Here is a 13245-nt window from a genome sequence, read left to right as displayed (position 1 = left end):
CTGGAAGCTCCTCGCTTCTGCTGCCATCGGTGCAGGGAGGGAAGGCCCGTGCAGGAAAAAGCCCCCGTGATCCCTTGTGCCCTGCAGCGCTGCTCCCGAGGGCCACCCCCAGCGCCTCCTGGAGGGCCGCCGGCCCAGCACTGTGGTAGTTTGAGCCTGGCTGGATGCCAGGTGCCCACCACACCGCTTTATCCCCCACCTCCTCAGCAAGCCAGGGAAGGGGAGGAAATAAGATGGGAGTCTCGTGGGTTGAGATAAAAGCAGTTTAATAAATAAGCAGCAAAGCCGCGCGCGGGAAGCAAAGCAGAAGCAGATAAAGCTGTTCCTCTCTACTTCCCATCAGCAGCGATGTCCGGCCACCTCCCGAGAAGCAGGGCTGCGGTACGCGTAGCGGTTGCTTTGGGAAGGCCAGAAATGAATCTCGCCTCCCCTTCCTGCTCCTCTCCCCCAGTTTATATTACTGAGCTGACGTCATATGGTATGGAATATCTCCTTGGTCAGCCTGGGTCAGCTGTCCTGGCCATAGTCCCTCCCAAGATCATGCCCACCCACAGCTATTGGTGAAGGTGGGGGAAGGAATGCTGGAGGGACAGCCCTGATGCTGTGCGAGCGTTAGTCATAATATTGATATCAACAGTAAGCACAGCACTGCAGGAGCTGCTGTGGAAAGTCACTATCATCCCAGACCCACTACACATGGCAATTGCAACAACTTTCTCTTTTTACCCACCTCAGCTTTAGGGTTGGCACAGGCCAAGGAGCAACAGCAGTGTATAGGATCGTTTAAGCACCGTGCCTCGATCCCTGCAGGCAGGGGATGGGAGCGGGGCCAGGGCGGGCTGGGGGTGCGGGGCACGGGGAGACACCTGCGAGTTGCCGCTGCCGGCTGACAGCCCGTCCCTTGCGCAGGGCTGTTGGTGGCGCGCAGGCGGGGAGGAGAGGGAGGAGTAGAGAGAGGAGAAGCCCATGATGCCGCTGGCTGCCCTTGCCGCCAGGGCACGTTGCTGGCTCACGGAAACTTTGGTGTCCACCACAACCCCGAGGTGTTTCTCTGCAGAGCTATTTCCAGCTGGGTGAGCATGGACTGTCCTGGTGCTTAGGGCTGTTCTGCTCCCGGTGCAGCAATGTGTCCTAAGTGCTTGTTGAGCTCTGTGAGGCTGCTGGCAGCCCGCTGCTGCAGCCGGCTGAGGTGCCTCAGGCTATCAGCAGCACAACCCTGCGCTGGATCAGCCGCTCGTTGCAGAGCGCTGTCACCTGCACATGTGCTGAAGGCAAATGCTGTCCGTTCCCGCACGTCTCCCCCCGCCACATCTCTGCCGCGGCTCTTAGCGCCGATCGAACGGAGCAGCCTTTTGATGCCGTCGGGTCATCTGCGGCACCGTCCCCTCGTTTCCTGCAGCTCTGAAGCTCGCCAGCACCGTTCGGCAGGGGCTGAGCGTGTGCGCAGGAGCGCTGGGGCCGAGCAGGGGGCCAGCCGCGCCGGTGCTGTGGCGCCGCCCCTTCTCCTGCGCGGAGGGGCCCTGTCGCCGGGGGGCCGGGCCGGGGCGGCTGTGCGGGCTTCGGGCAGAGGCGCGGGCGCTGTGGCGACGAGGGGCCGAGGCGACGGGGCGGGCAGCGGCGGGCCCGAGCTCGGCTCCGCTCGGCTCGTGTGCGGCCCCGCCGGGCCCTTGTTCCGCCGATGGCGGCCGGGCCGGGACCGTGGCTGCTGGGCTTGGGCTTGGCCTTGGGGCCGGCAGGTGAGAGGCGGCGGGCGGGGAGGGCGGCGAGCCTGGGGCGGGGGCAGCGGCAGCGGGAGGGAGGGGGACAGGGAGGGGGAGAACAGGGAGAGGGACGGGTGGAGAGAGAAGGAGAAGCTGGGAGAGGGCGAGGGAAAGTGAGAAGGAGAGAGGGAAGAGGAGGGTTCGGGAGGGTTCGGGTGCGGGGCTTGCCCCGCTGTTGCGGCTGTGTCCGGGCCGGGCGGGGGGCGCTGGGCCGGCGGGTGCCCGTCCTCGGGCCGTGGGCGCGCCGTGCCCGGTGCCCGCGCTCTCCGTCCGTCCGTCCGTCCGCAGGCGTGTGGGCGCAGCTGAGGCTGGTGGAGGCCGGCGGAGGGCAGCGAGCGCCCGGGGACTCCGTGCTCCTCTTCTGCCGCGGACACGGCTTCAACTTCGGGACATACGCAATAAGATGGTACCGTCAGGCACCCGGAGGCAGGCTGGAGTGGGTGTCCTTTATCTCTCCTAGTTCATCACTGATTCAACGTGCACCGGCAGTGAATGGTCGAGCCTCTGTGTCCCGGGACAATTCCCGGTTTAGGACAGCTCTGTCTCTAAGTGCCCTGAGCCCACAGGACTCTGCCCGCTACTTCTGTGCTGTTCGCACACACAGGGACGGGAAATGTAAATGAGTTTTATCAGAAACCTTCTGGCACTGCCCCAACTCTGGGCCTCAAAACTGGGGACTATTCCCACACTTTTTCAGTGCTGCTCCCCGGAGAGTTGTGTAGTTACAGCATCAGTTTTCCAGTGTTGATTCTGAAAGGGTCATTTCAGTTGGTTTTGTCCCTTTCTGTCCTGACCCTTCTGATTGCCATCTCCCCATGTCTCAGGCTGATCCTTACCCCTGTCACACTCCATAACCTTTTTGCCTTTGTAAACAGTTTTTGCTGTTAGCTTTGGTTCCCACCCAGCCATGGCCCAGCTGGTGGGGTCTGTAAATAGCCTTGCTGTGGTTTTGGGCATGGCTCAGGCTCACTCAGTCTAGCCCACAACTTAGCTGCCTGAGGACTGGGTAGAGAAAATGAGGGAAATACAGTGTCATTTGGAAGCTTTGGAGCAGAATAGGGAATTTGTGCTTTTTTTTCCCAGATCTGAGACTGTAACAGGAGCAAGGGACAACTTGAGAGCTGTGGGGCCATCTTCAGAATCCCAGCAGCAACGGCGTGCAGTGCTGCTCCAGAGGAAACTTGGGGTGGCCCTACAGCACATCTCTTTTTGCCCAGAGAGGTTTTGCTGCCAGGTGAGTTGTGGTAGTTTAGACCAGTGTCCACCAAGTCATTAAATCACTCCCCCTCCTAAATGGGACAGGAAAGAGAGAGAAATATAACAAAGCACTTGTGAGTTAAGGACAGAGAGCTCACTCAGCAGTGAGCGTCACGGGCAAAACAGACTCAACTTGGGGAGAAAAAGGTTTGATTATTACAAAAGAGGAGCAGGGAGATGAGAAATAAAACCGTCTGAAAACCCCCTCCCCCAACCCCTCCTCTGCCCAGGACTCCCCTTCCTTCCCCCCAGCAGCGCAGACCATGGGGCTTGTGCTCAGTTCATCACAGATGGACTTTGCCGCTGCTGCTGCTCAGGGAGAGGCCTCCTCACGCTTCCCAGTGCTGCACTGTGGGGTCCCTCCCACGGGAGACAGTCCCTCCCCAACTGCTCCAGCGTGGCTCCTTCCCACGGGCTGCAGCTCCTCACCAACTGCTCCAGCCTGGGGCCTGCCATGGGGGCAGCTCCTCACACCCTGCCCCAGCGGGGGTCACCCACCGGGAGAACAGTCCCATAGGGACACACTGCTCCAGCCCGGGGCCCTCCCAGGCTCACAAGCGCTGACACAAACCTGCTCTGCACGGGTACCTCCCCCACAGGCTCCCAGCTGCTGCCAGGAGCTCGCTCCACGATGAGCTTCCAGCACAGCCACAGCCTCCTGCAGGCATCCACCCGCTGCGGCCTGGGCTCCTCCACGGGCTGCCAGTGGGTCTCTGCTCCCTGAGGACCTCATGGACTGCAGGGGCACAGCTGCCTCACCATGGTCCTCACCACATATCACAGAGGAGTCTTTCTTCCAGTGCCTAAGCACCCTCCTCCCCCTCCTTCTCCACTGACCTTGGGGTCTGCCCAGATGTTTTCACATTCTCCCTCCCTGTGGCTGCTGCAGTTTTGCAACTGACCAACAACCTCCCTTCTCAAATCTGTTCTTCACAGAGGCGTTACCTCCATCACTGGTTCTGCTGGCCACACTATTTCTGACCCAAGCCTGGAATCTATTGGCGTTTTTGGGCACCTGGGCACACCGCTGGCTCATGTTCAGCTGCTGCCAATTAACACTCATGTCTTTTCCCTCTGAGCAGCTTTCCAGCCTCTCTGTCCCAGCCTGTAGCACTGCCTGGGGTGAGTACAGTGACCAAAGCTGAGGCAGGGAAGATGTGGGCAGAGCTGATCTGCGGGCAGAGAGGCAACAGCGAGCGGCTCTGGCCATGTGTGCTGCCGTGTGTGTGGTGATGTTCTCCATCACAGGTAAGTGAAAGGGTTGATGTTTCCTGGGAACTGAGCTTGCCCCTGTGCTCTGCAGGGCTCTGTGGAGCTGTGCTGGCTGCTGCAGCCTGACCTGCCCCTGGCTCCCTTCCTGCCATCCCTGCAGGGCACAGCAGTGTTGGACATCTGACCAGCCTCTGCAGAGGTGGGATGGGGATGCACCAACCTGCTGCTCACTCATCTTGTGGGCTGGTGGTGTAACTGGGGCTGGAAACTGCTCATGGGGCACTGCAGCCCATCTTAAAAAAAACAGGTTTCAGGAGGGCAGTGTAGTTGTTCCCTACTTGCCTGTGAGAGGTCCTTGTCCTTGCTGTGCTCATTCAGAGCCATTCCAGGGGCAGGAGAGTGGATTCCTCACCATCCCAGCTTGGGAAAGAAAGGGCTTTGTCCTTCAGATGCACTTACTGTTTTGAATGGGAAAATCAGAAAAAGCTCCTGTCTGACACAGAAGAGGGGAAGGTGTTGCCTCCTTCCTGGTGCCAGCTCTATTTCTCTGCTAAACTTTTTCTGCTGAGTTCACAGAGAACCATTTAGTTCTCCTACCAGTCCAGTGTCTGATGCTACACCAGCATCACTCCAGTCTTTGCTCCTTGGAGTGATCACAGTTTGTTGCTCCTCACTGAAGCAGACAGACACTGGCCAGGTGGCCTCTGAGCAAGATGAAGGAACTGATTGTGTGGGAGGCTGATGGAGTCATCAGCAAACAACATCTTGGGGAAAGAGACACCATGGTTTCTGGTGCCCCATGGAAACAGGGTGTCACTTCACTACCCTGTTTCTGCAGCAGCAGAGGACTGAAAAGGGCAGAGTGCTTGCAGGGCAGCAGAGGGCTGAAAAGGGCAGAGTGCAGGGCCAGAGCAGACCTGGAAAGAGGGGGGTTAAATCCATCATGGATGGTTGTTGCTGGCCTCAAGGCAAGGCACTTGCTACACCTCTCTGAGCTGACTTTCCTGGCAAGGGGCATAGAGGTACTGCAACAACTTGTGGGAGGCTGTGATGGCAAGTGTGTTCCTGTGGCCACCCAAAGGGAAAAGGCTGTTCAATTGCATCTGAGAGCCCAGTGAAAAACTGTGTGTGTTCTCACTGCTCTGGGAAGACTTGGCAGCAGGCAAAGGCTGTGAGAGAGGCACCTGGATGTACCCAGGTCTGTTACAGGAGGCATTTAGAGCTTGTTCTCTTTCTTCTGCCAACATTTCAAAAGACTGAAAGTATCACATCAGACATCTCAACATTTTCCTGGGAGGAATGAGGGAATAAGGAGGAGAAAACACTTAAACACAATAAAGAGTAATTACAACAGTAATGCAAATAAACACGGAGTAATCCAGTGGGGAACCACTGTATCAGTGGGGAGTCACTGATTTGTGAATAGGATGAAGTAATGCTGTTTCGTTTTGTGTCTTAGAACTGGGTGTGAAGATGCAGAGACTGCTCCATGATCCAATTAAAAAGCCAGCTTTGGTCAGTCATAACTAGATATTTCCCCCTTCAAGCTCAGCCAAGGGCTTAGGTAAATAAATAATAGCCCACAGAATAGCCAACACTGTGGTCAAATAATCTAGCTCACAAGAGCAAAGAAACTGAGAAACAAAAAAAGGTGCTGGAGTAATTGGGAAAATCCTTCCAAAACCCTTATAAAAATAACTCAAGAGATAGTAAAAATCAGATACCTGAGTGCATAAGCAGCTTTAGCACATCAAGGCAGATTCCATCAAACCACTGTCAGCTAATCCAAAGTAATGTTTTAACAATTCATAAATGTGATGTTTGTCATTTCCCATGAAAACAGGTTTTGAGACCATAAATACTGGAAAGTCCAGAAAGAGTTAGGAAATTTAGAATGAAAGTAGTTAGAAATTGTTAAGATTGGGGCAACTGGTCCACAGATGTTCTTGAAAGTTTCTTCATTTGCTGCATCGTCAAGATGAAACATTCTTGAACTTGGAGGAGTTAATCTCTGAAAATCAAGCAGTTCCAGGGCCCTCTTCGTTCTAAGGCCATAACCTATGGGATTTTTCTAAGCAGGAGAGCCCAGATTCTGCTTTCCTGAAGTCGAGGGCTCCAGTCCTGCTTTTCTGCATTGTCTTCTCCTCTCTGGATCCTGAGCTCAAACAGTGCACAATAAGTCTGTGTTTATGAACAATCATTTTGCCTGCTTCCTTGTCTCAAACCAGCATAAAGACTTTCTAAGGCACTAAATGACCCTCAGACACCAACTTTTAGAGCCCAGATAAGAGCTCAGATAAACTCCTGAGAACTGAAACCAGGTTCAAGGTGAAGCAGATTGTCATAAATGCTTTGAGATAGCACTAAAAGTGCTGGATTTTCATGTTTCTTCACTATTTACTGATATCACATTTCTTTATGTGGTGTATTGCATCAGAAACCACTCAAGAAGTCACATGACTAGAATCCAAATTCTGAGTAGTAAAGAAGCAGGAAGTGACAGTTTTTTGCAATGAAATCTATCACTGTGGTGGCTGGGTTACCACAATGATATAAACAGCATAGGGTCCTGTACAAAAACCTAGAGGAGGAAAAAAGGCAACATATTTTGGGGAAAAAAGAAGCTGAGTGACTGAAATGATTAAGGAGGCAAATGCAACATTCTTTTAATATTTCTGTTTATCCTGGGAATAGAGCTCAAAGGGTTTCTAAAAGGTGGATGAAAGGTAGAAGCTGGAAATTCTGTCCTCACTTTGAAATCATTGAACTATTTCATTATTGTTTTTCCCTTTCCAGTTTTGGAAGAAAATGTGGAAAAAGAAGAAAATCAGAGCCCCTTGATCAAACCTTAAAAAAGTGTCCTGTATTGAGAAAAATGTTACACCTGAAAGATCTTTTGACCACCCTGCAAGGCAGATGCCATGCAAAATTCAAAGCCTAATGCACCTCTTTTTAGCAAAGAGATCCATCAGCATGCTCCTGACAAGCTGGACATGTAAATCTTTTCTTGTCTGTCTAACCAGCCTTCATAAGCTGAGCTCTGTCTGGCAAGGAAGCACGCTGGATGATTCCCTTCAGTTTCTTGATTTTATCAAAATTCATGTTGCTAATCTTGTCCTGACATTTGTATGTGGAACCAGCCTGGTTTCTCCATCTATGATCTGAGGGCAAAGATATTTTATTTTTCAAGAAATCACAATGATTTGTTGGCTACTGAATTATTTTGAGACCACTGTTTCCTGAAAAGACATCTCTTTCAAGTTTAAGCAATCATGTTTCATTACTTGTATGTCATAAGAAATTCCTTGAGAAGGCTGCTGCTGTGTAGTTGAAATTAAGGCTTCTGCAGTTGTGAAACCTTTATCATTCGTGTGTGTTGCTTGGAATTGGGAACTGAACTCTAAAATGCCTTCGAAACTGAAAAAGAAAAGTATATAAAAGTTTCAGAGTAACTCTTTGGAAAGATGAGAGAGCAGGGATTTCAAATCCTCTGAAAGCTTATCAGCATCTTTTAAGCTCTTTCAAAGCTCCAATGCTCGGGCACATTTGTCATGCCTTGAAGTTTGTTGGTTTCTTAACACTAAAACATTACCTCTGAAGGTTATTACACTAATTTAAGGAAGCTTGTAAGAAGATTTGTCCATGGACATCAGAAGTTCATTGGCCTCGGGTTGTTCTTCCCTTCAAATCAGTTTATTATACCAATTCTGCATTATACTTCTAACTGCCCCTGGAGCTGTGGAACAAACAATATGTCACAGCAGATGGATGAGAAAGGTCACACTTTTCAGAACAAGCAAAAGAATTTTTGTTGAACCAAGTACCAGTATTACTCTTTTTCATTGTCTCCTGATGTGTCGGAATAGCTCACAGCACGTGCAATGTCTAGTGAGGAAAACTTTCCCCATAGCTGAAAGTTCTTGACCTTGTCAGGAACTCCTGGAGAAGTGGAGATCCACAATTCACAGACTTCTGATTGCTTCTCTCCTACTTCCCCATCTTAGAGACAAAAGTCGTTCTTGCATCTGAGCATTTGTTCTAGAAAAGATCAACCTTGACCCCAGTCCAGCAGCAGCACTTCATTTCTGCAATGTCATTCATTGGGGTAACTTTGCACAATAGTGAAGCAACAAACTGACATCTCTTTGTCCTGTTACTCTTGCTGTGGTTAAACCTTTTAGCCACATCAGGAGAAGATTTGGGGGAGGGGAGGGAGAGTTAAGGAAAACCAGTTATTCTCCTATGTCTCTGGAATATGCAAGACAGTCCTTGATCAAAGTGTTATTTTTAGGAATTAAATTGTTGAGAAAGCGGTATAATTTGACTCTTGGAAGGGAATAAATAAATGTTCTCTTCTGGTTTGCAAGTCCTTTACTTATAAATAAAGAATGAGCTTTGGAAAAAAGGAGGCTTAGAATCCTGTGAACTGAAAGCTCCCATAAAAACCCCTACTCTCTGCCTTTGATCTGATCTTTTAGAAGCAGCAGTAAGAAATAATGAGGAAGAAAAGGCAGTTAGTCATTGATAAAGCCAGGAATTAGTCACAGCTGGAGTATATATGAACTTTAAGTGACAGCACCTCAGACAAGTTGGCAATCAAACCAAATCATGCCCAAACAATGCTTTATTTTTTTTACAGACAACATAAGGAGTTCTGACCCACAAGTCATTGTGATGAAGTCAAAGAAACTGGAAGAAGATGGCAACACCGAGAAAGTAGCTTGTTTGGCAAGGAAGTTCTATACAAAGAATGTCATCTTGGAGGTGTCCTCTAATGAAGTCATATATGAGCAAAATACACCCGTTTTGACATCAGAAGGGTTGTACGATACCATTAAGGTGGTCAGTGCAACAAAAGGCACAGAGGTGGCTTGCACAGCCAAACACGATGGCAAAGAAACATTGCTAGGTACAGTTTTGTGGTACAGCTGCAACTTATTTCTGGAGGCAGCATCTTCTGATGCTTGCTGTTTCTCCTGCTAGTGAGTGCTGTGCTGGGTAACCAGCAGAAATGGGGAAGACATCTGGTACATGAGCAAGTGGAGATGACAGATGTTTAAAAGCATAAACAATCTGAACTGTTTAACAACTTGGAGTTACTTTTTTTGGGAGAAAAGTAAGGCACAATCTTTTTTAAAAATGCACATTTAGTTATGACTAAATAGTTTCCCCTGGAAGCAAACATCTTGGCACAGCCTGAAATAGCCTTTGTAAACACAGCAAAAAGTTACAGTGGTGGGATTTTGTTTCTTTTTCTTGAAAAAGGGGGTTGATTTTTTTACTCATTCAAACACTAAACCCAAAGCAATTCAATAATTCTTCTGTTTTCTGCAAATGCATGGAGAAATCTCCTCCTCTTCATTAATCTTAGAATTAGTGAGTGGGCAGCGGAGCCTCAGGCTGTACTGCCCACGTGTTCCTATGGGAAGGGTCATGTGAACATTTTGTTTAATCCTTTTAAAAATGTGACTATCATTTGTAACATTTTTTTATTATCATGCTACAGAAAAGGAGGCTGAAGAATCAGTAACAGGGAACATTTGCAACACCACAGACATCTCTATGCGAGGTTAGTTACCTAATAGATTGTGAAGATACATGACAATGTTGGTGGTAAATGCATGCAAATCTATTTTCTCAGGGGTAGGGGAATCAAAATACAGCTGCTTTAAAAGGCAGCTGGTTTAGCAGTAGACAAGCATCATAAAGCAAAACCCAGTGTAGACAGACATCCTCCTCCCATGTTGTTGTCATGTATCTCTATCATCTTCCCCTGAATCGATAACCTTTGGGTTTGGTTTTTTTCCCACTTTCTGACAGTGTCACAATATCCAAATCTAGACCATGATCTCTCTCATCTTTATCACTGAACAGATGCTGAAGGGGAGAAAACAAACATGCTCTCTGTGACTGTGTTGGGCTTGAGAGTCCTGCTGGCAAAAAGTATTGCCTTCAATGCACTCGTGAGCATCAAGCTGTTTCTTTTCTGAGGTAAGGAAGCACATAGCTTGATCTATAGAAAAACTGGAAGCTCATGCCAGGAATGACCCCTTGTCTTTTTGTAGTTCTCTGTCATTACACCTGTTCACCTGCTCCTGCTCCCTTTAAATAACTCTTGTAGGTTTCTGGGAAAAAGCACAATGCTTATCTAAACCTCATCCCCAACAACAACCAAAAAAATCCACCTGAAAATCGTCCCATTGTCACTCCCAAACCACCAAGAAAACAGCCCCTTTCATATCCAAAGCTCAGTTCTTGCTGTCTGGTACCCAAATTTTCTTTGCAGCAAACTTTCTTTGCCAGAACAACTCAGGTATTACCAGAAGTGCCTGAGAGAGATCTCACTGACTATTTCAAGTGGTAGAGCACAAAGCCTGGAGAAAAATGAACACAAATAAGGGGTTAAAAGCAAGGCTCTGAAAACACTGACATGTGAAGTAGTGGGAGAAGAGAGAGGAGAGGGGAGGCTTTTTAAATTAAGGTATACAAAGAGACACAAAAGATAGTCCAGGTTAAGCTTTGTGAGTGTCTACCTGTCTTGATCTCACAGCTGTCAGACAATGGCATGTAGCCCCGGTTGCATTAAAGGGCTGATGTGGAAACAAGGCAGCAGCACTGTGAAGAGCAGCTGGAGAGCTTGTCCCAGCAGCACAACGGGTCAAACGGCCAACGTCAAATCTACTGACAACAACCACGCAGAAGACAACAGAGCACCCTCCCCTTCAGACCTTCCATACTGCCGAGTCCTGCCTGGCCAGTGGATTTCATTTCAAGACTTGTAGCTGCTTTTGCTGTTTCTTTTTCTCTGTGGACTGAGGAGACTGTATTTTTTCTTAACCCCCTGCTAAGTAGAAGTTGATCACGCCACTGTTCTCACTTCTACACAGAAGCATCCAACCTGCTTCTGACTTGCGGAAACAGACTCTGTCACTCCAAGAGTGATAAGGAAGGATGTTTATTCGGCACGGTGCGGGCAGGGGGTGTATAAACTTGCCCACCTGACTGGGCAACTTGCTTGACTTATATTTGTTACAAAGTCACAAAATCATATGATGACATTATCCACCTAGACAAAGACACAACCTGTCCCCGATTTGGCATGTAAATTAGGTCTTTTCTTCCTTTCCTTTGCGTGGTGTCTCCCGGTGATGGTCTTTGGGGCCTCGGGAGATGAAGGCTGATAAGTCCTGAGGCTTTCTCACCCCTGATCTTTGGGCAACTTCAGATATCACTTGGCCCCTTGCAGAACCGGTTTCTGCCCTCAAGGAAGTTGGAGGACCCGGGAGGTGTTGTGTGAGGAGATAACCACGACCTTTTTACAGCTCCTGTGTGAATTTATTTTGTCTGAAAAAATAAGCTTGATACTATTGCAATAAGTTAGTATAAGGTTTATTAGTACATGTTAGTATAAAGCTCTGCATCACTTCAATAGCTTTGAAAAATCCAGTCCTCATAGATATATGACCCTTTAAAAACAGCATTTACAGGCATGTTGCGTTATTGATGTATTACTGCTGAGAGAATTCAGGCAGAGTAGATGCTATTTATAGCTTTAATGATTTTTAGATAGCTTTAGCATCAGCAATTTTATAGTGTAGATGAGACCTGTGTTGGATGTGAAGTGATTCAATTCAACCAGATAATGTTCAGCCAAGGAAGTGTTTCTTTATTAAACCTGCATTTCTTCTGCAAAATGTGTGGCACACGGCAGTTTAGGCTACAGAAGTGGTGACCAAAAGAAAGCTTTACTAAGCCTAAATGCTGTGGTTTGTTCTGTGCTTTTTCTTATGACTTTGAGATGGAAATTGCTGAAACACAACTGACCTAATGATCAGTCAGAATAGAAATTCAAATGAGGTCTGGACTTTCTGATGCATCTTTCTTTTGCATGGTAACAGAAAGGCACATGTCTAGAGCAATCAGTTAAAAGACAGTTTGATATGAGTATGAGGAAGGAAAATGCACATTTCAGAAAAAAAAAAGCATCCTGTTTTTTTCCACTCATTGATACTAGGAACAGGCCAAGAGGAATTAATGTAAGGTGGTGTGATGGAAAAATAGTTTCCATAGCAACTTGGTTATTATTCAAAAGACCCCAACATACACATCCCCCGACTCATTTTCTCTCGCTAGCAACAGACAGGATGCTGTGGTCAACCTTATGACTAAGTTACACCAGGCAAGACTAAATCCCCCTTTGTTTGAAAAACAAGTTAACCACATCCTGAAGGGGAAATAAGGTTTTTCATATCTTGACTGTTCTACTGATGGCTTTAAGACAGCTTCTACAGAGTGCATAGCAAGGTCAGTTTAATTAAGCTTTTCCAGGTTAGTCAGTCCCTACACACACCTAGATGACCCTCACTGTATGAAGAGAAGTGAAATGTGCATGACAAACTCAAAACCAGCATAATACTTTAGTTCATCCTACAACCATACTGTGTATCAGGGGAAGCCATTCACTAGCAGATTGTTTTGATCATGATTTTGCGGTGTCACCCTGAACCTTTTTATCTTGCACTCCACACTTTGCAATCTCTCAGGCAAGACTCAGATTGGGAGTACCATTTCTGTGTCTCCATGAAAACCATGGAATGACATTTTCCTGGATAGTTCTCAGGAGTCCAAATGAGATGCAAAGAGATGATACAGCAGGTGAGTCACAGCATCTCAGGGGGACCGTGGGCTTTTAGCATTGCAGCTGCTGTTGCAGGACTGCCATGGATGTCAAATGACAAAGAAGGGTCTAAATCTTGTTTGGCATCTTGGAAGACATGAAAAGGAGAGACAAACTTAAAATATCCAGAAGTCTGTTGTAATGTGGCAGATAAAGCTCTTAGCAGCTTCTAAGTTCAAGATCCTGGCATCCTTAGGGTGTTCAGGATCAGAACCAGTGCAAAAGCTTTTGAGATTCCTTGGCCCAACATGTAGACTAATTCACCTCTTAAAAGCATTCTAGTGTCAGTCAGGTTGTTCAAGGTGGGGAGAGCACATAATACACCTTTCCCCACTAAGT

General features: G+C 48.2%; 1 protein-coding gene across 1 annotated transcript; it reads left to right on the top strand.

The window, feature by feature from the left end:
• Nucleotides 1–1678: 1678 nt before the first annotated feature.
• LOC133626968 (immunoglobulin gamma-1 heavy chain-like) lies at nucleotides 1679–10219 on the top strand. Its single transcript, XM_062009407.1, has 8 exons — nucleotides 1679–1736; nucleotides 2049–2375; nucleotides 2518–2536; nucleotides 4215–4229; nucleotides 8033–8049; nucleotides 8869–9138; nucleotides 9736–9798; nucleotides 10104–10219. Exons 1-8 carry the CDS (start codon nucleotides 1679–1681, stop codon nucleotides 10217–10219), a joined length of 885 nt encoding a protein of 294 aa, XP_061865391.1.
• Nucleotides 10220–13245: the final 3026 nt, after the last annotated feature.

The sequence above is a fragment of the Colius striatus genome, chromosome 16 (genome assembly GCF_028858725.1).
Source record: "Colius striatus isolate bColStr4 chromosome 16, bColStr4.1.hap1, whole genome shotgun sequence".
In the NCBI taxonomy this organism is placed as follows: Eukaryota; Metazoa; Chordata; class Aves; order Coliiformes; family Coliidae; genus Colius; species Colius striatus.
The sequence above is the reverse complement of the archived record's forward strand: the minus strand, read 5'-3'. Positions and strand labels throughout refer to the sequence as shown.